This window comes from Blennius ocellaris, assembly GCF_963422515.1.
Source record: "Blennius ocellaris genome assembly, chromosome: 3".
Taxonomy (NCBI): Eukaryota; Metazoa; Chordata; class Actinopteri; order Blenniiformes; family Blenniidae; genus Blennius; species Blennius ocellaris.
The window spans coordinates 28,571,519-28,596,270 of record NC_137652.1 but is presented as its reverse complement, the minus strand read 5'-3'; the positions used below and the strand labels follow the sequence as shown (position 1 = coordinate 28,596,270).

The 24,752-nt window shown below is 46.7% G+C and overlaps 1 protein-coding gene across 1 annotated transcript; it reads left to right on the top strand.

Annotated features, from left to right (window-relative positions):
• Positions 1–488: 488 nt before the first annotated feature.
• tmem132a (transmembrane protein 132A) lies at positions 489–20,078 on the top strand (the record flags this gene model as incomplete). The annotated part of the gene is made up of 16 exons (XM_080516556.1): positions 489–543; positions 1,664–1,890; positions 1,964–2,167; positions 2,239–2,343; positions 7,504–7,745; positions 9,477–9,668; positions 10,211–10,441; positions 11,591–11,758; positions 12,623–12,880; positions 12,962–13,114; positions 14,335–14,530; positions 14,614–14,757; positions 15,788–15,990; positions 17,799–18,018; positions 18,139–18,330; positions 19,113–20,078. 16 exons carry the CDS (start codon positions 489–491, stop codon positions 20,076–20,078), a joined length of 3,756 nt encoding a protein of 1,251 aa, XP_080372682.1.
• Positions 20,079–24,752: the final 4,674 nt, after the last annotated feature.

The following is a 24,752-nucleotide window of genomic DNA, read 5'->3' as shown; positions in this document are numbered from 1 at the left end:
GGTATACATTTAGAATAAATAGATAAATACAAGTTTGACCTATGCAAATCTATTGCACAAACCTATTTATCACAAATATATCTATATTGTCCTAACAGAGCAATTAATCCTAAAAAAGAATTGAACAAAATAAAATGAGAAATGGAAACTTTGCATCACAGTTTAGTTGCATGCGCTGGATTTAAACCTGACAAACATAACAAGGCAACTAATTGATCATTTACATAAAAGCAGTGTGAATTTAGCCAATCAAGCTATAATTTTTCCAAAACCTTGTAACATTTGATCAACAGAACATGAGCATGTGTCTGGGGGAACCCAGAAACAAAACCTCCTGACAGTTTTACCAGCGCGTTTTTGGTTCAGGACTTATGAAGATGTCAGAAATCTGCAGGCGGACAAGTCCGTCCTGATTTCTCTGTGGTCGTCTTCCTGGGCTGCAGCCTGTTTTATATCATCTGACTGTTTGTTTCAGGAGGTTTGTCGTGATGGCAGGTATCGTCACAAGAGGAGACCTGCTGCTTTTCTGGATTTCCACAATAGGTACGTCTCATCTGTACGATGGATACTTCGGATTACCCACCAGTGTGGCACGATCTGGAATACAAGTTCAGGACGTGCAAACCATTCAAGAAATTAAGTTTTCATTGTGAAATTTGTATAGCGTTTTATCCTCCAAAGTCATGCGGTTTCATCTTATCTCTGTGAAATAAACCAGATTTAAAAGACATTTATAACATTGGCAACATTGTCAGTCTTCACAGTTGATGCAGTGATAAACTGATGTTGGGTGTGTGACGGTCGCTGTGAGGGGACGGTGGACACCGTGACCCAAAGCAGGAAGCAAACTGCTGTTTAGCTGTCGGTAGTAATAATAAGTTTTATGGTTGATACAGGCCGGAGTGGGTGCATGCAAAGTTTGATCCCACAAGTAAGATACTGTCAGATAAGATAAGCAAGACCCCCCCCCCCTGAAGAATTTAACATTACAGGATTTACTTAACAAGATAAGAAAAAGAGATCTTTTCAATATAAAAAAGGTGGCAACAATCAACATGACATATTTCCTCTGGGATTCGACGCTCACTGTATTCATTCTGTGGAAACCCTCCAGAGGCTGAATGAGATGGTGTTTAGACTTAAAGCAGCAGTTATGATGCTTTTCTTACCTGGAGTTTGAATGAAAAAGCCTCCAGGAAGCATATGGACTCTCTCTGCCGTCACTGAAGAGCCAAACTCTGACGGTGAATGTGGACAAGCAGTAGCCTTCAAAAGTCGGTTCCCCAGTCTGCTCCACGTTCTAGAATTCAGCTGTTCTGGGTTTTATTTGACGGCGATAGAGCAGAAAACGCCTCGGGTTGATCTGTGGTTTCTTTAACCTCCAGCAGCTGCTCTTCACTCTTTAAATACATTGCTATCATATCATTTCCAAATGAGATAGTTCCATTAATGGAGGAGGCAACATATCACCAATATGCTTTTTTCACTGAAATGTAGACTTGAGATGATTTGAACATCATTGGATTCTGTTTAATTCAGAGACGTGAAGTGTTTAACCATTAGGGTTGTCGGTTTCTTTAGACAGAAGTCTACGCTGATGATAGTTTCTTCGGCGGTGACCCTGCACGTACTCTGCAGTTCAACAGTTTTTTTCCTCTCTCAGTCCCTCCATCCGTCCTGCAGCCTCCTCTTCCTCTCTCGCTGCCGGTGCACATGTCGGTGGTCCCTCGCTCCTGGAGGTTCCTCCCCCTGTCGCAGGCAGACCTCGGCCCTCTGTTCTCCAACTCCAGCCCCTTCTCCTCCACTCAGAGTGTGTTCATGCTGCCCCCGGCCGGCCGGAGCCCCCGGCCCAGCCTGCAGGCTTCGTTCGGTCCGTATGTGGCCACGCAGGTAAAAGCATGGCAGAGTGTCACCTGGCTGAGTGGAGGAGGAAGGACTTCACCCACCGGGCCTCTTTCCACAGCTGCTGGCGGAGTCCTCCCTCCCTTCCTCGGCGCCCCTGTCTGCCTCCCTCCTCTCAGAGACCGTGGAGAGAGAGAGGGATGAGGGAGGACAGGAGAGGTTCAGGGTGAGGGTCCTGTTCCACAAAGCAGGCGACCTCAGGTCCTGCGTCACGCTGCACGCCTTCAAGGAGACGGAGGAGCGCCGGGCGTCCTGTGTCCCCCAGGTGAGGATCACCTGCTCTGACACTTCCGCCTCGTCGGCTCTGATCCCTCCATCACGGCTCTTGTGTCTCAGCCTCCGTTAGGCCTCTGTGTGGCGTCCCTGACGCTGCCTGCCGGCTGGCTGGAGGACCAGCACGCCACCCAGCTGCGGCGTGACTTGGACAAGTGGTACAGCAATGTGCACCCGGGGCGGCGCATGAAGAAACAAGGGCGTCGTCGTCGTGGCAACCTCCAACGTGCAACTTCCTTCAAACGGTGGCCTTTTATACTTGTTTTTTATTTTATAGCCCTGTCCTGCCACGCACGCACACACACACACACACACACACACACACACACACACACACACACACACACACACACACACACACACACACACACACACACACACACACACACACACACACACACACACACACACACACACACACACACACACACACACACACACACACACATTGATTTCACCAACGTAATGCTCAGCCACCTTTAATGCACAAAGAGCCATTTGATCCCATTTCCCACTGAACTCAACACGCAAAGAGCCACACACATTTTATTCTGACAGTCCCACAGGAAGACCATGCCAGGAGGACACGACACACAAAACCTTCTTCACTGCTGGTTGACAACTTACAACTAATAAACTAAACTACATGAACTAAGCAACAAAAACACAACACAACACAAATATTAGCACAGCCCTGCCGGACCCCCCTCCTGACTTTGAAAGGAGCACTCAGCCCCCCGTTGATCATCAGTACACTCTATGTCCTGGTACAACACTTTGATCATGCTATCAGACCTGGGTTGAGACCAAACTGAGCCAGAACTTTCCACAGATAGAGGAGCTCAACCTGGTCAAAAGCTTTTTCTTGGTCTAATGAAATGAGACCAATATCTGGAGAGCTCGGTGTAGAAATTAGCCGCTGCCCTCCGGATCTCCCCAGACTCTGTTAGATTCTCTCCTGTAGCCGACTTCAATGAGTAAATGAAGCGACTCTGCCCGTTTCTTTTCTCCAGACCAAAGAAGTAGCTGGACGGCACATCCATCAGACTGACCCCCTGGTACCTGGAGCGAACCAGCGCCCCCTGGGCCTGTAGGCCCAGCAGACGCTCCATCATATTACTTTTAGTCTTCAGAGCTTCAAAATGCTCTGGATTTCCAGTAGAACCAGTGTGAAGGTTCACTAAGTCAATCTTTAGATTGCTCAGAGATCGTGTGATGTCCCTCGTGACATTTCGAGTGTACTGCTGACAGATTTGTTTGATTTTGATCTTACCACAGTCCCACCACTGCCTCCAAGAGTGAAAATCATTGTTTTCACCCTTAAAACTTTGACAAAAAAAATGTACAGTGTCTTTAAAATTACAGTCAGTGAGTAAAGAAGTGTTAAAAACCCAATCAATATGCGCTGCGTGGCCTAATATTAGTGATGAAAACACTGCTAAGAACCATTGAGTGATCACTAAAACCTACAGGTGACAAAAAACACTCCTGACCTGCCCCAAAGTGGTGGCTAAAACACTAAAACCTGTCAAGTCTGGCCAGTGAGATGGAGCCTTCTCTAAAAGAACTCCAGGAGTACTATCTGGTCCTGCTTCCTCCTCCAGACGTCCACCAGGTCATGTGTCCGAGCTAGGCTGTTAAAAACTCTCTGGGGCTGGTTGTGAGGCTCCCTGTGGTTCCTGTCTAAAAGGTCATCCTGAGTACAGTTAAAATCCCCTAAAAACAGGAAGTCAGTGGAATCACAGTGTATTAAAAAACTATTCAGTTCATTTAAAAGTACAACTCTGTCAGATCCATCAACGGGAGCATAAATATTAATAAAAACAAAATTCTGCTGCTCAAATGTCGCCGTGACGACCATGTATCTCCCTTTAACCTTTTCCTCCATCCTAAATGAGATGGCAGTGAAGCTCCCAGCAAAGAGGACTGTGACCCCCCCACTGACTGAAGTGAGGGAGCTCAAACAGACCTGCCCCCCCACTCCGACCTCCATTCCATCTCATTGGCTCCATCACTGTGAGTCTCCTGCACCAACGTCACATTTTCAGTTTGACCAGTTCATACAGCTGCATCCTCTTCTTCATGTTGTTGACACCATTTATGTTGAGAGTGGCGACTCTGAAACTAGAGCTCATTATGAAGAAGAAGAACACCAGCCACAACACAACTAGGAGAGAGTGACTCCATGGCTTCTTCATCTTCTCTTTGAAGGAGTTGCCTCACTTTCACCATGAGTTTCTTTATCCTGAACTCCTCCTATTCAGAGAACCCCTCCTCTCCTCTGACATTCATGTTCATCTGGGCTCTTCTGACGAACCGTTCACTGTCTGGGAAGAACTCCTCCGCCACCACACCTTTTTTATTCTTTGTTCTCTGCAAAAACCTCTTAATTTCCATCACTCCGTACCCGTCATTCACTGTCTCCTCTTCAAGGGATTCACTGCAGCCTCCTCCACCCTCCTCAGCTGAGCTGAGATCAGCTTCAGCCTCCTGAAACTGGAAAGCATCATTTCAACACATAAAAACATTTATGTTTGTTTGTTTTTTAAATAAATAAATAACTAAATAACAAGAAAAGCAAGCCATGAACATAGAAGTCATCATATGTGGACAATCAGCTCTCCGTCTCCAGCAGAGCACAGCACCTGCTCCACTGCCCACATCTGGACAAAGTCCTGCAGGTTGTCCACTATTGTATAGGCATGTTCCACCCTGAGCCGGGCCTTTATCAGTACCTTGAAAACTGGCACCAGCTCCACACTCCCACAGTTCTGAGTCTTGTTCCTTCGGTTCAGCCACATGGCTAACTTTGCAGACCCCGAAAACAAATTGAGCAAAGTACATACAGCTTTGTTGTTGGCTGTGTACTTCGGCCTGAAAATGAACATTTCAAAAGAAAAACCAACACCAAATCCTTGGAAAAGCCTTCTTTTCACTTTTTCTGTCAAAAAGTGGCGTTAACCTGTGACACTCCACAAACAAGTGAACAAGGGTTTCGGTCTGGCAACAGAACAGGCAGTCGTCACTCACCCCTGGATCAATGCGTGCTCTGTATCTGTTCGTGGCTATGGCGCCGTGTACGATCCTGCACTGGAGGTCTGCTGTCCGTTTTTCAGTTGGACGCTTGTACAGTGAACGCTAACGTCGTCTGGCAGAAGCGTCCGGGCCAAAGAACTCAGTCCACCTCGACTCTCTGAACTCTGCTAGTAACCGGAAGTTGGAAACTTTGACACAGATCTGGTAGAGGTCCTTCTTCGATGCTTCCTGGAAAACATTCAACCGTGGAACTGTCAGAGACAGAAGCCTCCCACCACTCCCCCACTGCTGGAGTAACAAGTAGAGAAGGGAAACCATACTCACTGTCCTCATACCACTGCTCACACAGAGTCTGGTCCGTCACAAACTGTCTGAGGTGTCGTGGCAGGGCTGCACAGGCTTCTTCCACCACCCTGTTGAACAGTCTGGCGGAGGTGATGTTGTTCTTCTCCTTCAGGGACCCCCAGACGAGGCAGTCAGCCTCATTAGATGACCCAGTTTGGTGCAGCCGGCCTGTCTGAGCTTCTCCCGAAGACTGGCAGATTGCAGGGTTTGAGAGTTCAGAAAGTTGTTGTTGAAAAGAGGCTCCTCAAGCAGCCACATGCCGGGAGTCTGGATGGCTTCTCGTTGGGCCCTCAGGGTTTTCCAGGCTTGTAGCACCGAGTTGTAGAAAGGAGTGCTCCCAGCCAGGTCCAGCCCTTCAGCCTTCATCAGGAAGAGCTGCTTTCCCAGCCCCAGGTTCTCCACTCTCCCCAGGAGCAGTCGAGCTGTGCTTAATCAGCCCGGACCACAACCGTAGGGCAGTCTTTGAGCTGTTTGCAGTCTGAAGGAGGCCATTCTTGACTTCAGGTTAATCAGTCCCTGAACCCCCTCAATTACTGGCAGGTACAGAGCTGCTGCCTGGACCCAGTGATATGAAGACCAGAAGAAGTCCAGGACCGCCCTCTGGATGTCTTCAACCAGACCTCTCGGTGGTGTCAAGATGATGAGTTTATGCCAGAGAGTCGAGGCAACCAGGCTATTGATCACCAGAACTCTCCCCCTGTACGACAGCTGAGGTAGCAACCACCTCCATTTAGACAACCGAGCACACACTTTCTCCTCCACCCCCTCTCAGTTCTTGAGCTTGAATGCCTCAGTCCCCAGAAACACTCCTATCACTTTTAACCCCTCCCTCCTCCATTCTAGCCCCCCAGGCAGACTGGGAATTGTCTGCTCCCTCCACTGACCCAGCAACAGGGCCTCGCTCTTCCCCCAGTTCACTCGTGCAGAGGTCGCCTTCTCATACAACGCCAGGGTGTTCTGCAAACCCCCACATCCTCCTGACTGGACACAAAAACATTTACATCATCTGCATAAGCAGAAAGTATCAGAGGATGCTCGAGACCACAAGACTCAGGTAAAGAGAGCCCTCTGAGCCCTCTGAGCAGAGGCTCGATGGCCAAACTGTCCAGAAATAGGACAGCCCTGTCTAATGCCCCACCGTACAGGGATGGGCCGGCTCAGCCCCACCCCAACCTTCACCAAACACTGAGCATTAAAATACAAAAGCTTCACCCAGGACATGAACCTGTCACCAAAACCAAAACCTCTGTGTTGAAAACCAATAGGAGTGATCCACCCTGTCAAATGCTTTTTCCTGATCCAAGGAAATGATACCCGTGTTTACATTAAAACAGTCACACATATCAACCACGTCTCTAATTAAGAATATATTGTCCATGATCGTCCTGTCCAGGACACAGTAGCTCTGCTCAGACTGGATGATGTTACCCAGCACTTCCTTCAGTCTGTTGGACAGAGCTCTGGACAGGATCTTGTGGTCTGTATAGAGCAGAGCTACTGGCCTCCAGTTCTTTAACAAAGCCAGGTCGCCCTTCTTTGGCAGCAAGGAAAGTACTGCCCTCTGGCACGACAATGGAAGGGAGCCAGTTCTGTTGCACTCCAGGAGGACTCCATGTAGATCACATGTGTCGAACTCCGGTCCTCGAGGGCCGCAGCCCTGCACAATTTGCATGTCTGCCTGCTTCCACACAGCTGATTGCAATGAGCAGCTCGTTATCTGGCTTTGTGCTGAATGTGGTGATGAACCATCAGGACATTCAGTGGAGGGAGACGTGGAAAACGTGCAGAGCTTCGGCCCTCCAGGATCTGAGTTTGACACCCCTGATGTAGATCATGGCCCAGAATGCTCCAGAACCTCTTGAAGAAGTCTGTGGTTAGCCCGTCGATCTCCGGAGCTCGGCCCGATGACATCTGGTGGACCGCCGCAGTCAACTCCTCCAATGACAGCCCTTCGTCCAGAGCAGTCTGTTCCCCTGGGCTGAGCTGAGGAAGACCCTCCAGGAGCTTTGCCCGGCTCTCCAGATCACGGGACTCCGCGGCAAACAGCTCAGTGTAAAAGTTCACTGCATGGGTCTCATCTCAGCTGGATCGGTGGTGACTCTCCCCCCTGGGAGCTTCAGACTGGTCACCAGCTTCCTCTCTGCTACCGACCTCTCCAGGTTGAAGAAGAAGGAGCTGGGGGCGTCCATGTCTTTGAGCTGCAGGAAACAGGATCGAACCAGAGCTCCTTTCACTCTCTCCTGCAGGAGTGAGCTCAACTCTGTCTGTTTCTCCCTCAGCAGGGGGCCAGAGGTGGTACCTGTGTCCCTGTTTAGACCCTTCTCAATATTGCTGATGTTCTGCTCTAGGTTCTTTTTTTCTGTCTTTACCCTTGCTGAAGAGAAGGAAGTGTACTGCTGACAGAAGACCCTGGTCTGTGCCTTTCTAACCTCCCACCACAACTTCAGGGAGCTGAAGTCTGATTTTTTGCTTATCCAGTTAAGCCAGAAGTGCTCAAAGGCCTGACAGAAGAAAGCGTCTTGAAGGAGTTTATTATTAAAATGCCAGCAGGACTTGCACTTTGCCCTGGAGAAGTTATTAACTGCACTGTGACTAAGTGATGGTCAGTGAAACCAACTGGACTGATACTGCAGCTAAGGATTCTGGGTCTGAGTGAGCCAGAGAGGTAAAATCTGTCTAACCTAGCTGCTCTCACCTGGTTGTTACTGATCCTGACCCAGGTGTACTCCCTGGATTGTGGATGCTTCACTCTGAAGGAGTCCACCAGGTCCAGTTGGGTCACAGTTGTTTTGAGTGTCTGAGCTGATTGGGGGTGTGGTTCTTCTCCAATCCTGTCTACGGTGAAATCTAGGGTGCAGTTAAAGTCCCCCCCCAGAACAATGTGGTCTTGGTGGTGGTCTGCCAGTTTGTCCTTTAATAAAGTAAATAAATGTACTCTGTGTGCTCCAGTATTTGGAGCATAGATGTTGACAAACCAGAAGACAGAGTCCTCTATCCTGGCCTGAACAATGAGCAGACGACCCTGAACCACCTCAGAACCAGTCAGGACAGTAGCTGTGGTGGTGGTTTTGAAAAGTACAGCTACCCCTGCACTAAAGTTGGTCCCATGACTGAGGTAGTAGGACCCTCCCCACCAGAAACCCAGTCTGCTTCATCTGAAGTGACTGTGTTTCCTGGAAGAACAGTACATCATATATCTCTGAGGTGAGAGCCTTCTTCTGCCCTTCCCTCTCCCATTCATGTTCAGGGATGCTATGTTGAGGCTCCTCATGAAGAAAGAGAGTGAGAAAGACAGGAGGACAGAAAAGATCTGCAAACAGTTAAAGAAGAGTTGCACCCTGTGAAGCAAGATCATTACTTTCTCTTCAGTCGCTTCACAATCTTTCCACCGTTTCTCCTCAGACCTGTGATGTGTTTCTTCAGCCTGAAGCGTTTTTTCTCATCCAGTAAGTCAAAACCGATCTGTTTCTGCAGCACCTTCACAGTCCTGATGAACTTATTGGAGTTACTAAAATAGTCCGTTACTTTTACTGACTTATTGAAGGTCTGGTCCAGGAAGGCTTTGACCTCCTCCAGAGTGTAGAGGTCAGTCTGCTGACTGACAGACTCAGTGGTTGAAGTATTATCAGAGTCATCCTCCTCCTCTTCCTCCATGTCCTCTTGGACTGAAACCTGGCTGCTGCTCAGCTCCTGTCCTTCACCAACTCTCACCACTTTACAGGAGAGGCTGCAGGAGGCTGCTTCATCCTCCTCCTCCTCCTCCTCCCCTGTCATTATGGCTGAGCTGTCAACAGTGTCTTTATTCTGGGAAACTCTTTTATTCCTTTTCCCCTTTGCTGAAACCTTAGTCCAGCTGTGAGCATCATCACTGCTCATTGCAGCAGCTCCCAGAGCTGAGAGTTCTCCCTCCGGAGCCTCAGACTCCCCAGTCACCGTCTGAGGAACCGGCGCAGCAGCAGCCACTGCAGCGGCGGCGTGAGCGGCACCGGCACCAGTAGGAGAGAGCGCCACACCCGCGTGATGGGGCCACGGCCGCCGCAGGCAGGCCCGCGACACCCCGGCAGACCCCGTGGCGGGCCCCGCCCCCACGCCAGTCTCCCAACGCTGGTTATGTGGACACGCCACATGTTTATATCCCACATGGCCACACTCAAAACATTTGGGCTGTCCAGAACTGGCATACACCATGTAGGACCCGTCACCATGTCTCACCCTGAAGGAGACTGTCAGGGTTTGTGAACTCAAAAACCACAGCAGAAGCAAAGTCAGGCAGTCCAAGGTCAAAACCAGTACAGGCAATGGAGGAAGAAATCCAGGAGGCAAAGTCAGGCAGGCAGGCATAAGGTCGAAAACACACAAAGGCAACACGAGGAAAAAATGGCGGATACGAATGGTGTGAGAACTCAGACGAACTGGCAACCAGACCTACAAGAGAGGGGAACTAAATACACACTAATGACAATGACAAACAGCTGTGATCAGGAGGAGGAAGCAGGAGCGCACGGGGGGCGGAGCTAAGGGGAACACAGGAGGGGAGGAGAGAAAGCAGGATCATTACAGAGACCTCCAGATTCTGGGTCGGGGACTCCACGAACACGAACACCTGTCTCCTCAGAGACTGCACATGTTTCAGTTTGGGGTCTCTGCACCCCAGATTCACAGTCTTGAAACCACTCGTCATTTTACCAAACCTGCACAGCTCGTTTTCCAACTGTTTGTTCCTGATGAACGGAGGAACTCTCGACACAGTGATCCGTGTGGACGGAACCGACAGCGGGGAGACCTGGATGAAGGAGTCCCGGATCACAACTCCACTCTCGATCAGCTGGAACACCAGCGGCTCGTCCTCCAGAAACACCTTCACCGCTTTATTCATCCTGGACGTGTACAGGATCTTTTCACACCCGGTTTTCTCTGCTACCGCCAGCAGAACTTCCTCCACACTGACAGCTCCATCAGGCGGGACGATACAAACCTCCTGACGGATGGACGGAGCCGGCGTCTCTGAGGACGCCATGTCTCCCGGAGGAGACGCTCCCAGAGCTCCCAGCAAAACCAGTGAAAAGAAAACGACTTACCTGATCATGCAGTGAAAAAACCGTTACATTGAAAAAAAGTTTGGAGTCCCACACACCTACACCACCTCACTCACGCTCACACCGGGAACGAGAGAGAGAGAGAGAGAGAGAGAGAGAGAGAGAGAGAGAGAGAGAGAGAGAGAGAGAGAGAGAGAGAGAGAGAGAGAGAGAGAGAGAGAGAGAGAGAGAGAGAGAGAGAGAGAGAGAGAGAGAGAGAGAGAGAGAGAGAGAGAGAGAGAGAGAGAGAGAGAGGCCACTAGGTGGCAGTGGTGTCATTATAGTGTCTGACTGCAGTTGGAAATGCTGAAAGCTTGAAACAAACAAAAAAAACAACTACCCAAATAAACAAAGTGAAATACATACTGGAGCTTTGAGAGAAAAATTTATTTATGAGTAGTTCATACATTCGTCTTTTTCCTTCCCCAATTAGGGGAAGCTTCAGCAGAAGCCAAGCAGAAGCTTCAGTCACTGCTGACTTCTCTTGACTTCCTGTTGTGGTTTCAGCTTTTCATCACAGTTCCTCCTGACGCCGTCCTCAAACACTGATAAATGTTCATAGACCATAAGTGAGTTAAAATGAGGCTCAATGGCCCTTCAGGAGACACACAGACACTTTGATTATGACTTATGGACACTTCAGTGTGACCAGTTGATACAGTATGCTTGACTTTATTTGGCGTGAAGCCAGAGAAAATCTAGACCGACTCTACGTGAAGACGTTCCTGCAGACCAGCAGGTTCAAACCCTCATGGCAGTGACAAGGCGGCTCAATATTAAACTGACAGACTGACAGCAGGCGATGTACTGTAATACCAGTGATATAGTACAAATGAGTATGTGGACGTGATATTTAGTTAAATGACAGACCGATACAGGTGATTGGAGCGTCTCTCCGAATAGAGAGGCGATCAGGTGAGTGTTTGGTGATGTGATGTATGAATGTGTGCTTCCTTCAGGAGCCATGTAGGTGATGATGGTGATGATGGTGATGGTGATGATGATGATGATGTGGACCCCTTGATGGAGGCTCCACGACCCCTCCAGTACCAAAAGGGCCCCCGCAAAACCCAGATCCAGCTCTACTACTCCTCCTTCAACACCGACCTCAAGCTGACAGCAGGAGGGTACGTGTCAATGTGGAGGAAACGTTTATCCTCGGGGATCTGCAACCTTTAGAAATTAAACCGACCAACGTAGTGTGATCGGTTAAATTCTGATATATTTTATTACATTTTATCACATTTTTAGCATTTGTGGCCATTTTTTTTTTGTTTTTAAAGATTTTTCTTAATTTGTTTTCATGTATTTTCCCACTTTAACTACTTGGCTGTTTACAGCTGCTGCGTTACTGCAGGTTGAGAATGCTGGACATTTCTTTCAGTTCCAACCCCATTTTTGCTTCATTCTGATTTCTTTTGGCTAATTTTTAGTTTTTTTTCTTTTTTCTTTTTTCCTTTCTCCCATTTTACATTTTAAATGCTTTTTATTTTCTTTCTGTCTTTCTTTCTGTCTTTCTTTCTTTCTTTCTTTCTTTCTTTCTTTCTTTCTTTCTTTCTTTCTTTCTTTCTTTCTTTCTGTCTGTCTGTCTGTCTGTCTGTCTGTCTGTCTGTCTGTCTGTCTGTCTGTCTGTCTGTCTGTCTGTCCCTCGCAATTTTATTCCTTTTAGTTTGACCATTCTTCCTGTATATTTTTTGTTGGAGATTAGACCAGGTTTGAAATTCAAAGTGAAATGCAAATAGAGCAAAAATGACAGCAAAATGTTTATTTATAAAGATCCCCCTAGTTTTTTTAATGTGTTGCCAGGATACATTTCGGAATAAGAACATCCAACACATTTTTTTAAAATTCTGTATTGGACATTTTTCATAAATGACATCAGGTTTCTATTTTTTGGAATCCAATCTTGTGAAACGTTTCTACATGTGGCTCTTTAGCCGCTCTATATCGGTTTCCTGAAGCTTTCACCAAATGGCACGTGTGTTTTTCAGGTGTGTGCAGGAGGGAACGTCTCAGTCCCAGAACAAGCTCTTCTATATCAAAGCCGTGAGCTTGAAGGAGCAGCAGGAGAACCGGAGCGCCACTCAGAAACATGGAGAAGCCTGTTTGAACGGGCGGGAAGGGGCGGAGCTTGATGTGGACTCCCACGTCGTGATTCGCTACCACAAAGGTCCCTTCCTGATCGGACAGCCCGCCAAGGTGTCTGTCAGTCTGAGAGCCAACTTCTCAGCTCACCTGGTGGTCATCAGGTAGCCCAGCCTCCCCGAGCCGCGCTGTCGTGTTGTTGTTTGCTTGCTGCACGGAGCTCCAACGCGCCGGCTTGTCTCCAGGCTCAGGGTGAAGAAGGGTTTGGTGTCCATGGTCGCCCAGAGGACCCCGACCTCGGAGCTGTGGGCCGTGACCCTGGAGCGGAGCCAAGGCGCCAAACACGACGTGGTGTCCATCTTCTGCCACAAACAGCGGCCGCCACCAGCGCTGCACGAGTGAGTCCACCTCCACCTCAACACCCCCATGAACGTTACAGACAGAACAGACCGTGGTCCTGCCAACCGCAACATTTAAATACGTGTTCTGCATGTGTGAAGACCCCGTTTCCACCAGAACCATCCGCTGGAAACCATCGTTTCACAGTTTGTTTGCTTGAGCGTGATTGGCTGGAGCTGTGAGCCCCACAAGCACTGAACACCAGAGAGGTGTGTGTGTGTGTGTGTGTGTGTGTGTGTGTGTGTGTGTGTGTGTGTGTGTGTGTGTGTGTGTGTGTGTGTGTGTGTGTGTGTGTGTGTGTGTGTGTGTGTGTGTGGTTTCATTAACGGCAGACATAATAACTGAGTTGAGCTGCAGATTGCAGCATTAACCTCAAAACTCACGGAAAGCATGAGAGTGAGTTTGTGAAAACGTATATGCTAAATTCAGATTGCACTTAATTTTACTGAGGAAATACAGAGAAATTCTGAATAATTTGTGTGTTAAATTAGACATTTTCTTCAGGATTCTAACACTAACGAAACAAAGGAACAATCCTGCAATTGTTAATATTCAACATTTTCTATATATATTTCAAGTATTCTATGATTTTACATGACTCGTGTGTGTGTGTGTGTGTGTGTGTGTGGTCATCAACCATTCTGCAGTGATACGTCTAATAAAAGGGAAATTGTCTGTAAAACAAAGTTTGTTTCTCACCACATGAGCTGCAGCTTTTCTGCTAAAGGCTCAGAATCTGATTCACGCCTCTGATGAAAACTCAAATAATCATGAACAACACAAGTGTTTCCAAATCACATTGTCCATTGCAGTGAATCTGTCAGTGTACACTGTCCAGATGTTCCACCGTAAACTAGCTCAATGGACCCAATCGTCACTGCGTCCCTTCACTGAGACTCGTCTCCAGTATAAAGGTCGCACTTGTTTTCACGCCTGCGTCCACCAATCCTCAACCTTCAAGTCATGGCGACTGTAGCACGTCATCAGAACTCTGTAGTCCAGACGTCACCGTGACAACACAAAGAATGTGGTGAGAAGTCAGATCTTGTGAGGACTTCACGTGTCGGTGTTGGACGGCGGTAAACTTCCTGCATTTGGTTTGGTTGTTCGAGTTCAAATGTTTGACAGGAGGAATTTGGTTGAAAATCACCCGGTGCCTGATGAAGGTTGGTTGTCGAGTTGTGAAGCCACTAACCGTCGGGTCTGTGTCGCCCTGCAGTCCGACTCTCCCGCAGCAGGTGGTGTGTCTGTCAGTCGACGGCCTGAAGCGCAGTTTCGGCGTCGCCATGACGGTGTCGGCCGACTGGTGGGTGGAGTACTCCGGCCATAAGAACCTCCCTCCACCACACGGGGCAGCAGTGAGCGTCTTCTCCTTTGCCGACCGGCACATTTTTGGCATCGCTCCCGTCACAGAGGTGCTTCAACCCTTCGCTGCGTCACGCGTCGCCTGAAGGAGCGTTTTTGATCCTGACGGTGTTTTGTGGTCGTCCGTCCTCAGAGAAACACCATCATCAACACGGCCATCCTGACCAACCAGCCGGTGTCTCTGCCCGTCGTCGTGCTGGCCGTGAGCCACGGCGACAAGATGTCGGACGTGACCTCAGCGGTCACCTGTCGCTCCACCAACGAGAACACCGTCAAGGTACCCTCACCTCGCTGTCACCCATCATCTCCGACACCGGGGGGTCACGTGAGCTCATCACAGAACATTAACACTGACACTTTAAGAGAAATATTGCATATTTAAAATTGTTTGTCAATATTGTTCATTATTTTCACTTTTCTAAAGTCTCTAAAGTAAATACAGTTGAAACTCACCATGAACGCTAGTTTCTATCTTCAATCAACACACAGGCTGCAACCTTTTAATCCAAAGAGGTTTTTTCCTCCACTTTTAATGAAATTAAACCTGTCTGGAGCCATAAAATGTGCTTAAACTTTAATAATAACAATACTACAGGCCATAATTTTTGGGGTTCTAGTTTGGATGTGCTTTTTTATTCATACATTTTTTTAAAGCCATGTTTAACAATTTGTTGTTGAAGCTGCTTCATTTGTTTTGATTCTTTTAGTCAGATTGGGAGTAAGTCCTAACAATCTCATCCATTGTGTTGGTTTTGCCATTTGTATTAGATTTTTTTTTTTTTTATTCCAATTTGTCCTAAATTAACTTTTCCTGTCAGTTTTTTTTTTCCTTTTTTAAATTTTCTTGTACTTTAACATTGGCAACATAAAAAAAAGAAGAAAAAAAAGTTATCTTCAGGGGTGGTTTAACAGTTTTCGCTGTTTTAGCAATGTAACAGTTTCAAATTGTTTTTGTTTTTTGTTTGTAGTTTTCTTCAATTTTGTTTTGTTTTGTTTTCTGTTTGAATAATTTTCAGTCCGGTGATGGGAGTCCTACTAAAAAAGAGATGGTGTTCAAATATCTTTTATTAATTGTCCTGTCCATCCAAAAACTGAATCACTTAACAATGTTGTCTATTAACTTAAAATGACAGCCCAGAATAAATCAGTGAATAAGAGTTTAGAACTGTGTTTAGAACTGACTGGAAAAGGAAGATTATTGAATCTTCAGTGTTTTATTTGGTTTCTTTTAAGCTTTTCTTCCATGGACAATGTCATTTCCTGATAATGTCTGAAATTCCTGAGTGACGTGAGCCGATTCCTCTCAGGTGTCCAGCGATTGCTCCTCCGTCTTCGTTGACGGCAGCGAGTCCGGCCTGGGTGACACGTGTGCGGTGGTGGAGTTCCAGTTGGGAACTCTCCGCGGCTCGGTGTGCTTCGACGTCTGGGCCCCGTCGGTGCCTCTGAGGGTCTCGCTGTCAGATCCCGTTCTGAACGCCATCGACGGCTGGGACGTCTTCACTGAGCACGGGTACGAGTGTGTCCGTCCTCTGGCTTCACCACGTCCTAAATCTGTATTTCACTCAAAAATGGACTCTGAAATAAGGTTGCTAGCCGTTTTCACACAATAATAATTTATGATACCATGAATCCAGACAGAAATATGTTAATTTGGCTTCGAGAAGATCAAGTCAATGCAACCTTTATGTGATAATGAAAGATCCTGACAGAGCCCCGGAGCTCCCATCAGGTCATGTGACACATTCCTGCGTATTTTAAGCTCGTCCAGGAGTTTGTCATTACAATTCAATCTGGTCGTTAGAGATGCTTTATCACTCTTATTCGCCAATTGAGCAGTTTTAGACATTGTCATGGTTTTACCCAGATTGGGAGGTTGAAATGAGAGTTTTGAAAGGCTTGGGCCAGGTGCAGAGGAGGAGGACGATCCGCTGGAAACTGTACAGCGACTTCCACATGCTTTTTACAAGCAGTGATCGGCTGAAGAGCTAAATCTCCAAAAGCAAGACATGACAAGACGGACATTTAAGAGGAGGGAGTTATAATGCAGCTACATCAGAACTTGACAGCCACAACACAAGGAATTAAAAAGTCCAGGAAATGATTGTTCGTACACAATAAAATACAAAGCATGTGTTTCCAGGGGAGGTAAATCTGCTCGTGTGGCGTTTATTTATATACAGCATGAGCTTAAAATCCATCCACTATTCTGTGTAATCTGGAACACGGGCCTGATATTCTATATTCAGGAAGGCAAAGGTGCGTGTTATTTCAGATGTCTGTAAGACGTGATCCTCGGTACTTCTGTTAGTCGACCTGGGGCCTTCACTACAACTCTGCAGTTTCTCTTATGGACATAACTTCAGGTATTAACTGTGGTTTTCTATACTGCGACACTCAATCAGTTCTTACAGGGATAAAACTCCTCGGCAACTAACTCTGAATGTCTAACCTGTTTCTAAACAGGTTAGGTTCTGGGTAAGAGGGCAAAGCTCTTCCTCCTGACCAATCAGATCTCTTGGAAATGAAATGCTACTCTTATGGCGCTTTTCCACTAGCTCCTACTCTACTCTACTCTACTCTACTCTACTCTACTCTACTCTACTCTACTCTACTCTACTCTACTCTACTCTACTCTACTCTACCCTCGTTAAGCTCATTAATAATGAGCTTAATAATAATGATCTCACCTGACAGAACTGCAGAAACATGAATTTATGGAACACAGAACGTCTCCTGTCGTCACGGTGATGAATTAATATTCCAACACAAAACAAACTCACACGGAGGAAACTCAGCCTCAAAACAACTGAATTTAAAATATAAACTAAAGGAAGAAAAAGTTTCGGTCATAATAAAGTGAAACTGAATGATCAGTGTCGTTATGTTATCCAATGAATTAATATCATATAATCTCACCAAGTCAGCAATAACGAGTCTGGAATGTTCTGACTTTGGCTGCAGCAGCAGTGTTGCTTTTATCCTGATGGATATGTTTGAATTCTTCATCTTCTCAGAGAAGAACTGCTCCTCTGTGGTAAAGTCGCTGCTCTGCAGTGTGATTGGTCAGCCGCTGCAAGCTCCGCCCCTTTCATGTGAATGCACTGATCCTAAAGGGAAAACTCTGGGTTGAACCGGGAGTTCACGACCTGCTTGGTAGTAACGGTGATCAGGATCCAGAGAGTCTGGATCAGGTAACCAAGGTAACAGGGGGGTCCTGGATCAGTTCCTCCTGGGTCAGGGTCCAGTCCTCTGCTTCCACATTACAAACCCTCTCACCCCGAGACGTGACGCTTCCTCCTCGCTGTCCCGTCTCCTCAGGTGTGTTCCGGTGTATCAGCGCTCCTCGGTGCAGGTTCTGACTCAGTTCACGGCTCAGGACTCCCTCAGCAGAACCTCGCACCTCCTGGGCTCCGCCGACTGGTTCGTGGACGTGACGGAGCTCGTCCACAACTGGCTGCGAGTCCAAGACCCTGGAGTGGCTTTCCTCAGTCCCCAGAACACCCTGGTCGGTTTACGACCCGGAAAGACGTCGCTACATGTAGGTGATGGTTGTAACTCATCATCATCACCATCATCGTAGTCGTCATCATCATCATCATCATCATCATCATCATCATCATCATCATCATCATCATCATCTTCTTCTTCTTTGTCTCAGGTGGTCTCTGAGCAGTGGGACGGCGTTCTGGGTCGATGTGACGTCACAGTGAGCCCGGAGGCCGTTGCCCTGGGCGACCTGGCTGTGCAGGTGGTCGGTGGTCTGGGTATGTCAGTCACCACCAACCCCGCCCACCCCTCCATTGTCATGGCAACAGTAATCGCCTACAACATCCTGTACAACCATTACCAGGTGAGAGAGTAGACAACTCAGGACCCATTTACATGACAAGACTTTTGTCTCATTTGGGGGGGGGGGGATTTACACAACAATATAGTGTATTGTTCTTTGATGCATGTCTGCGTGGTTTCATAACACAAGCAAGCAACAGCGCCCACTTGTGGCCCGGCACACTAACTGCATTGTGTTCAGTGTCTCTGCTGTTGATATGTAGATGGAGAACTTTTCTGAAACGAATGAGGTGTCACGTATGAGGTGCTGTCATGTAAACATGGCTGACTAAATAGATGCAATGAGGATCGGGTCACTCCACAGAATTTGGTAGTTTACCGTCAACAATATGGAATATCATGCGTGGGCATGCTAACAGATTCTGTGCAACACAAAATGTGATTTGGAAACGATGTTGTTCATGAGTGCGTATGATGGTTTCCAAAACCTTACTTTTTACTTCACAAATATGCTTAATTTTGTTCAATATTAAGCAGTGAAAGTGCCAGCATAAATTAAAACATAGTATTTTTAAGTTCCGAAAGTTTGACATATTTTGAGTTCACATCAATCTTTACTGTTGCTGAGACTTTGGTAGAGCTTGTAGGAATAGAGAATCACGACCCAGACTATTAACTGTAACTGGAAATCGACACAACTGAATCAGTTACACAGGAAAGAATAAATTGATGAGGAAACTAAAACCGGAGCTCTAAAGTAACCTGATGGCTTGAGGGTTGAATGACCAGAGGTTCTTCATGTTCTTCATAATGATCACTTTGCGTCCCATCATGTCTTTGCAGGAGGCGTCCGTCAGCGTCTGGCTTCAGTTCGACGACGACACCTCCTCCCTCCTCTCCACCTTCAGTGACCTCCCCTTCTTCCTGCAGCTCTCCTCATTGGCTGAGAGCGTGGTTGTGGTGACATCCAGTCCTGGACAGCGTGTCCTCGCACAAGGCGACGGAGGGGGACCATTAGTGCAGGCAGAACTCCTGATCTCCACCTGTGCCGACCAGCTGATCACCTCCAACTCCATCAGTGACAACGACAGCGAGTGGAGGGAGTCCAGAGGAGGAGGAGGGGGAGGGGGAGGGGGGAGCACCAGGAGGCTGGCGAGGGGATCTGGGTGGGTGAGAGTCAACCTGGACCTGGGTCTGCTGCAGAAGACTGATGAAGAGTTTGAATTTGACATTTCAGACATGCTGGTTGAATCAGACAGTGACGTCTACACGTCTACCCAGGACCACAGCGGGAACCTGAGCACCTCCAACAACGGCGATGGGAAACTGAGCAGCAGGGCGACGAACCGACAGTGGAAGGAAGTGCACAACGAGGGGATGGTGAGCTGGAACACTCTGGAGAGAGCGGTGCTGATGCCCAACCTGGAGGAGGGGACGCTGTACTTCTCTACCAACAAGGACCGAGCAGAAGACAGGGGCAAAGACATGGTGGCCGGGCAGGGAGGTCAGGAGCTGGAGATTGGCATGGGGACCGTCCTGTCCCTGCTCGGCCTCACCGCCGTCCTCTTCCTGGTGAACTGTCTGCCCTGCGCTCTGAGAGACAGGACGAGGAAGACGAGGACAGAGGGCGAGAAGGAGGCGGAGCTCGAGGGAGGCACGTTGGGAGGCGAGGAGGAAGAGGAGGGGGAAGAGAGTGATGAGGCCAAAGACCAGAGAGCCAAGGAGATGGAGAACATTCACGGTGAAGATGAACACGAACCGCAGGACAACACTGAAGAAGTTGTGAAGGAAGTTGAGATCGTTTGCTGAGTGAACAAATCTTGTAAGAAAATGTGCAAAAGTAACGACAGGATCAGGAGGTGATGATGAGCTGCTTCATCTTTTTAACTGCTGGATTCAAGAATGACTCTTCTGATTTCATCCAAAAACATCTGATCATCTTTCATACCTTCTTTAGGTCGGCGGGAAAAAGTCTTTCCAGTAAGAATGGACCAACTGACCCCTTGAAAATGGATTATGAAGTTACCTGAACAATTGCAATCATAACAGTTTCATTGAAATCCAGTTCAGAAGGAGCATCAGCCAGTCCATGAGTCCCTGACACGACCTGCTGGAGTGATCCTGCAGAGGTCGCTAGTGCTAATGCTAACACTGCAGAGGCAGCTAATGCTATCACAGCACAGGCAGCTAATGCTAACGCTGCAGAGATGAGTGTGGATGCGAATGCTAACAACTCTGTTTTAACGTGGAACAGAGGAACTCACAGTGGGCGATATGAGTCCCACTGAGCTCTACACTTCTCTTCTTTACACGCTGAATCTGTGACGACTGTGCAGGTAAACAATGAGCTCACATCATTTCTGTTCAGGCATTTTTCATTTATCTTATGAGAAAAAATTGTAAGCAAATTGTGTTTTACAATAAAAAAGAATTATTTGTATTTTTTTCTTATTTTCTCTTTTCCATTTTCTTATATTTCTGGGAGAGACATTTATCTCCAATCACACAAGCACACATACTGACCCTTAAAGGCCCCTGCAGACTCCCTTTTTGAAGCCATAAGCACAAGAAGAAACTTCAGCAGTGACGTCAGCCAGCTGTCAAAAAAAGGCTTTTTCTGCAGGACTGTTCATACTCCGAGTTGAAGCTGCCGAACTCGCAGGCCACACCCTCTCAGAGCAGGCCACGCCCCCTCACAGCATGTGAGAAGCTAAATATGATTAAAATATGAGTGATAGTGATTAGTGAGCTGGAACCATGAGCAGCACCTACACAGTTCAGGACGGTTGGCACTGCTGAAACAAATTTGTTTGGCAAGAAGGAGCTGGCAAAAGGAAATTATGTCATTTTGTTCGGCAGCAAACGTCACTGCTAAACTTTCTTCTCGTTTTTATGGAGGATGAATTGGCCTTTACCCTGGGGCAACTGACATCAGAGGGAAGGTGCAGTTTTATACAGATGTTTTGAGTTGAGAATTGAAATCGGGAAATGAGTCCAGGTTTCTGAGGGAACGGGAGGAAGTGGAAGCGTGGAGGATGTTGGGCGGGTATGGGGGGCCGAGGTTGTGAATGGCCTTGAACGCTAAGAGGAGGACTTTGAATTGAATGCAGAACTGAAGCGGGAGCCAGTGCAGCTGTTGGAGGACGTGAGTGGTGTGGTGGATGGAGGGAGTGATGATGCAGGACGCTGAATTCTGGAACAACTGCAGTTTAAGGAGAGATTTGTGATGGAGGCCAAGGAGGAGAGAGTTACAGTGACCCAGTCGGGAAGTGACGAGGCTGTGGACTAAGGTGGGGGCTGTGTGTGTGTGGGGGGGTATGCTATTGATCTGAGACTAACAAAAAAAAAAAAAGAGTGCCTGGAGGAGTTATCAATGTTGATGGAGAAGCTGCAGGTTTTGGATAAAGTGGACTTAGTGCCAATGTGGAGGATTGGTCTCAACTTGACAGCTTCTCGGACCGCTGATATCCACCAGGGTGTCCACCAGGGTGTCCACCAGGGTATCCACCAGGGTGTCCACCACGGTGTCCACCAGGGTGTCCACCAGGGTATCCACCAGGGTGTCCACCACGGTGTCCACCACGGTGTCCACCAGGGTGTCCACCAGGGTGTCCACCAGGGTATCTACCAGGGTGTCCACCAGGGTGTCCACCAGGGTGTCTCCCAGGGTGTCCACCATGAAAGGCGCAGACGAGGTTCCGGCCTCTGGGTCAGGATATACTCGATGGATGAGCGATAAAAAGGACTGGCTTCTACACTTCCTCTGTTGGGCCATTTTCACCGAATAGTAAAAATCAGGAGTACAGGAGTGAGATGTGGATGCTTAAGAATTTTCTTCATCTTCTCTACTTCCTGTTATTCGAGCCACTCACATCTCTTGAGTTGGTTTTACAATAAAAAGAATATTTTGTAAATTATTTGGACATACTTTTAGTTTTAGTTCTATTTATTGTCTGAAAATGATTGACAAATATTTTAGTACGCGTATGTTCAAGTGAGTTTCAGTCTTCGGGACCATGAAAATATTTTAGTCACAATCTATTTATTATCAAAGATAAATGAAACACTTGCAAGCAAAATATTGAATTTTACATTTTCAACTTTCATGTGTAATGTCACGTTCTGATCAAGCAGCACAGTGCTCATCAGGACCACTTTGAACGTGTCTCAGCCTTCCACAGTTATCCATCCATCCATCCATCCATCCATCCATCCATGGCTGGTGAACAGTGGACTGACAGTGGACAAAGGCAAGGCACACCCTGAACAGCTCACCAGTCCATCACAGGTCAAAAACCTCAGAGAGAAAGACGGTCACACACACTTACATCGAACCCTGTTGACATTTCAGGGTCATCAAATAACCTCAGATGAATGTTTTGTGGTGTGTGTGGAGGAAACTAAACACCAAGAAACAAACCCAAATACATACGGGGAGAAGGTGCAAACTTCACAATGGAGGGTCCCACCAAAATTCAAACCCAGGATGTGTTTTCTAAGATGCAGGATGTTCAATCTTTACACCACTTTGCAGCCAGGCAGTCCTCGATTCATGAGAATGACGTTGGCAAAGGAAATGACAAGAAACAAGCAGCTCATTCTCACTATGTCCCCAAATGCCAGGCTGCCAGCACACCAAGCTCTTTGTCTTGAAAACACAACCTTGATTTGTCTATTAAAATGTATCTTCATTGAAGTTAATCAAACCAACCCATGTTTCTAGTATGTCTATTGTACTTATTCTACACTTTGCCGTCCCCCCATCATAGTTCATTCTCCTTGTATCTCATCCTGTTGTATATTTTACTTTAGAACTTATTATACTTTATTATAGGTTGTGATTTTTATCTTATTTTTTAGTCCTGTTGATAGTCTTTGTATATAAGATACCTCTATTCTACTAACTGTTTGCACATTCCTTTCCTCATGAGTGTCCTTAAGAGCTGAATGTACGAGTAAATTTCTCCACTGTGAGATTAATAAAGGCGTATCTTGTCTTATCTTATCTTCTGGATCGTGATCCACAGGTTGATCCCTTCCTGAAAACAATAAATGAATAAAATCATGTTTTTATTACCATCTTCAAAGTATTCAATATTAAGTACTTCTTAAATTTTGTAACGTCACCTCACAATATCAAAACATAGCTGGTAAGTCACAGAGGTATTTTCTTCTCGCAGACCCAGTAATTGGACTTTTTACACGTTTCATCATTCCAACTGTGGCCCTTGCTGCAATGATGTATTTCTCCACATTCTTCACCTCTGTTTTCGTAGTTATTAGGTTCCCCAGAGCACCAGAAGCTAAAGGAAAAACAAACACACAGGAGAAAAAGAGCAAATTAATAGAAACGAAATGAAGTGACACTAAAAACACAGGCCATGACCAAAACTGGTTTTCTATATCTATTTCTGATGGAACCACATTGTCTTTCATTTTTATGAAAAGTAATGCGAGAACCTTTGAGTCAGCGGCGTCCCGTCTACCCATTTCCAAATCCCATTCGTCTTGTTCAGCCCGATCCACAGCTGTTTCTCCCCGACTATGAATTCCTTGTAAAGAAAAAGAAAAGTGTTGTCAATCATTTCATTTGTGAGATGCCAGTATAAAAAGGGCATTGTACGCTTTTATGCATACTATTTTAAAAGTTTTACACACACCTGCTCTTCTCTGCGGTTGATGATCAACAGATCTGCACCTCTTTGCAAACAGTCATTTCTACTGTCATGCCAGGTTTTCCTGATCAAAGACACGTAGTAGAAACTGTGGCTGAAATACAACCAACCATCATGCGACTCGTGAGCTTTAAGGAAAGAAAGTGGATAGAGCATCATGCAAAACGGAATACAACGACAAATACATAAAGTACTACACGTTTAAACACAGTGTATTGAAAGTAAAGGACCATGTAGAAATGTGTACCAACACGATTCAGCTAAATACAATCAAATATAATTCAATAAGAAAAAACTTAGCAGTATCCGAAATTTGTATTTACATATTTTTAATCTGCCTGTGATCATATGGCGTTAAATATCATACTTACTCAAGTCATCCAGCCTCCTCTTGAGCTCATCTCTCTCTTCAGTCAGATTATTGGTCCTGGCTTCATGGCCTGAAAAAGAATCTGTTCAACCTTCAACCTCTAAATAATGAAATAAAGTCACATATTAACATTAATTTCATGGCAGATAAACTGTTGGTAGAAACATGTTAAGAGCAACAAGTTTATCTAAAGTACTAGAGTAGTGTGCACATCCTGTTAAAAAAAGTTGGTTTCTGAAAACAGAAGAGGCAAAAACTTCTGCTTTGTTGTGTCGGAAGGGACACGTAAACAAATAAACTAATAAACAAAGAAAACTCACCGAGAGAAAGTCTCAAGGAAATGTTGAGAGCAACTTGTAGGATGCAGAGGAGAGCAAAAGATACAGCAACACACCTGTACAGCTTCATACCTGCACACACACACACACACACACACAC